General features: G+C 51.6%; 1 protein-coding gene across 1 annotated transcript in view; it reads right to left on the bottom strand.

Moving 5' to 3' along the window:
- Window positions 1–2,500, bottom strand: part of ft (cadherin-related tumor suppressor fat) — a 297,068-nt gene that overhangs the window by 293,068 nt on the left and 1,500 nt on the right. The window contains exon 1 of the mRNA XM_070143092.1: window positions 1–2,500. This exon is cut by the window's left edge and continues 1,405 nt beyond it; it is cut by the window's right edge and continues 1,500 nt beyond it. Coding sequence (XP_069999193.1) covers window positions 1–2,500 — 2,500 coding nt within the window.

Genomic DNA, 2,500 nt, shown 5'->3' with positions numbered 1-2,500 from the left:
TCCACTTTGAAGCGCCCATCTTCGTTGCCATCTACGATTGTGTAAACGACGTCCCCGTTCAGGCCCTCGTCGGCATCTGAAGCTGATATTCGAATGATGTTTGTGCTGATGGGGGCCTCTTCAGGAACCTGCGCTCTGTACGGCTTCCTCATGAACTTCGGCGGGTTGTCGTTGACATCTGTGATGTAGATGTTTACTTTTGCTTTATCTCTCAGACGCGTGATACCGTTATCGAGAACTACTGCCTCCATTGATATGTAATCCAGGCCAGTTACTTTGACAAGTTGTTCGCGGTCAAAGTAGTGCAGCGTTTTCAGAAAACCACTTTTGGGATCGACTACAAAGTCATTTTGATTTGTAGCTATTGAGTATGTGAGCTCGGCGTTTCTTCCTTTGTCTCTGTCAGCAGCTGTAAGTTTCCCGACATAGGTGTCTGGCGGTTCGTTCTCGGCGAGGTAGAAGGTGAAGGTCGCGTTGGTAAACATGGGGGAGTTGTCGTTCTCGTCGATGACATGTATGACGACTGACACGGTGGAGGACCTGGGCGGCGTACCGTGGTCCCTGGCCACGATCGTCAGGGCGAAGTAATCTTGCGCCTCGCGGTCCAGAGCGCTCTTCACGTACAAATACCCATCGGGGAAGATGCCGAATTTCCGCTCCTCGTTGCCCTCGGTAATATCGTAGGACACGAAGCCATTCAGACCGTCGTCCTCGTCGGATGCAGTCAGAGCAAAGAACCTGTCGTTGACAGGTGTAGATTCCAGGAGCGACGTCTCGTACGACCCGTGCTCGAAGATGGGCGTGTGGTCGTTCACGTCCTCCACTGTGATGATGACGACCTGGCGAGAGGATAAAGGCGGCGATCCGGAATCTGTGGCAGCCACTTCAAGTCTGAAGCTGTTGCTTTTACTGTATTTTACGGGCTTCTTCAGGAAGATCATGCCGCTCGACCTGGAAATGGTGAAATAGTCGTCGGGATTGTTAGACAAACTGTAAGTGATCTTGCTGTTGACGCCATCGTCATTATCATACGCCCGGGCAAGGTAGACCTGGTGCCCCACAGGCCAGTTCTCTGCGACGGTGGCATGAGCCCGTGTGATGGGGAATTTGGGAGGATTATCATTGACGTCGTCCACCGTAATGTTGACCCAGGTCCTCCCGTATGCAGACGTCGTGGTGGCCACAGTGCGGAGTTGGTAGCTCGCTGCCTGCTCCCGGTCTATTCTTCTCGTGGTTTTTATCACGCCAGTCTTCTCGTCAATGGAGAAGACCTTATCGGGGTCCCCGGCGACGATGGCGTAGCTGACCTCTCCTACTGAGCTAGGGTTCACTACGCCCACAGTTCCCACTTCTCTTCCCACTGTGGGCTCTTTCTTTGCTTCATCTTCGACTAGAGAGAAAGTATACCCGTTACTCTCCTCAAATTCTAGCAGTTCAATCTGATTACTTTCTACTACAATGTCCACAGTAGCATCCTCAACAGCCTTACGATCACCCTTGTCTCTTGCAGCTACTGTCAACCGATACTGAGCCTTCCTGATATGACTGAGCCTCCCACTTAGACGAATGATACCGGTCTCGTGGTCTATTTCAAACTCATTATCGTTATCGTCGCTAGCATTGAGTTCGTAACTCGTTACAGCGTTCTCCCCAACATCCTTGTCAGTCGCAGAAACCTTTATCACAGATGACCCTAAAGGTAGGTCTTCGGGCACTACGACGAAGTACTGCTGAGGATAGAACTCCGGGCTGTTGTCGTTCACGTCCTGGACACTCAGAATAACCGTGGCCGTCGACGAGAGCGGGGGTATTCCCTGGTCTTTTGCTACGACTTTGATTTCGTATTCAGGCATTGCTTCTCGGTCTAATTTCGTCATGGTTGTCAGTCGGCCTGAGGATACATCAAGGGCGAATATCCCTGGATACATGTGCTCCACGTCCTGGTCGAACATGTAGGAGACGCTACCGTTCGTGCCTTGGTCGTGGTCCACTGCTGACACCATGGCTACCAGAGTGTCAGGTGGGGTGTTCTCTGACAGGCTGACGTTGATGACGGTCTGGGCGAAGGTGGGCTTTTCGTCGTTTTCGTCTAGAATGGAGATCTTCAGGTGCGTGTAAGCCCGTTTCGGGTTTGGTCCGCCATCACGAGCAGTAATTTTGAGGTCGATAGAATCCTGCACCTCACGATCGAGAGGCGCTTTAGTAGTAATGAGGCCGCTCTGCAGGTCGATGTCGAACCACTGATTGTCGTTCCCAGAAATAATGGCGTAATAAATGTTTGAGTTCACACCTGTGTCCTCGTCATTGGCAGTGATTCCAGCCACGTAGGTGCCGATGGGGACGAGTTCACTGAGGACGGCCGAATACTCACTCTTCTCAAACACTGGCTCATGGTCGTTGATGTCGTTGACATGGATGATCAGGAACGCAGTTGATGACCTTGGCGGTGTGCCTTTGTCTGTGGCCACGATGGTTACATTGTATTTACTGATTTTCTCTC

This window comes from Penaeus vannamei, chromosome 30 (genome assembly GCF_042767895.1).
Source record: "Penaeus vannamei isolate JL-2024 chromosome 30, ASM4276789v1, whole genome shotgun sequence".
NCBI classification, from domain to species: Eukaryota; Metazoa; Arthropoda; class Malacostraca; order Decapoda; family Penaeidae; genus Penaeus; species Penaeus vannamei.
This window is presented reverse-complemented; position numbering and strand designations above follow the sequence as displayed.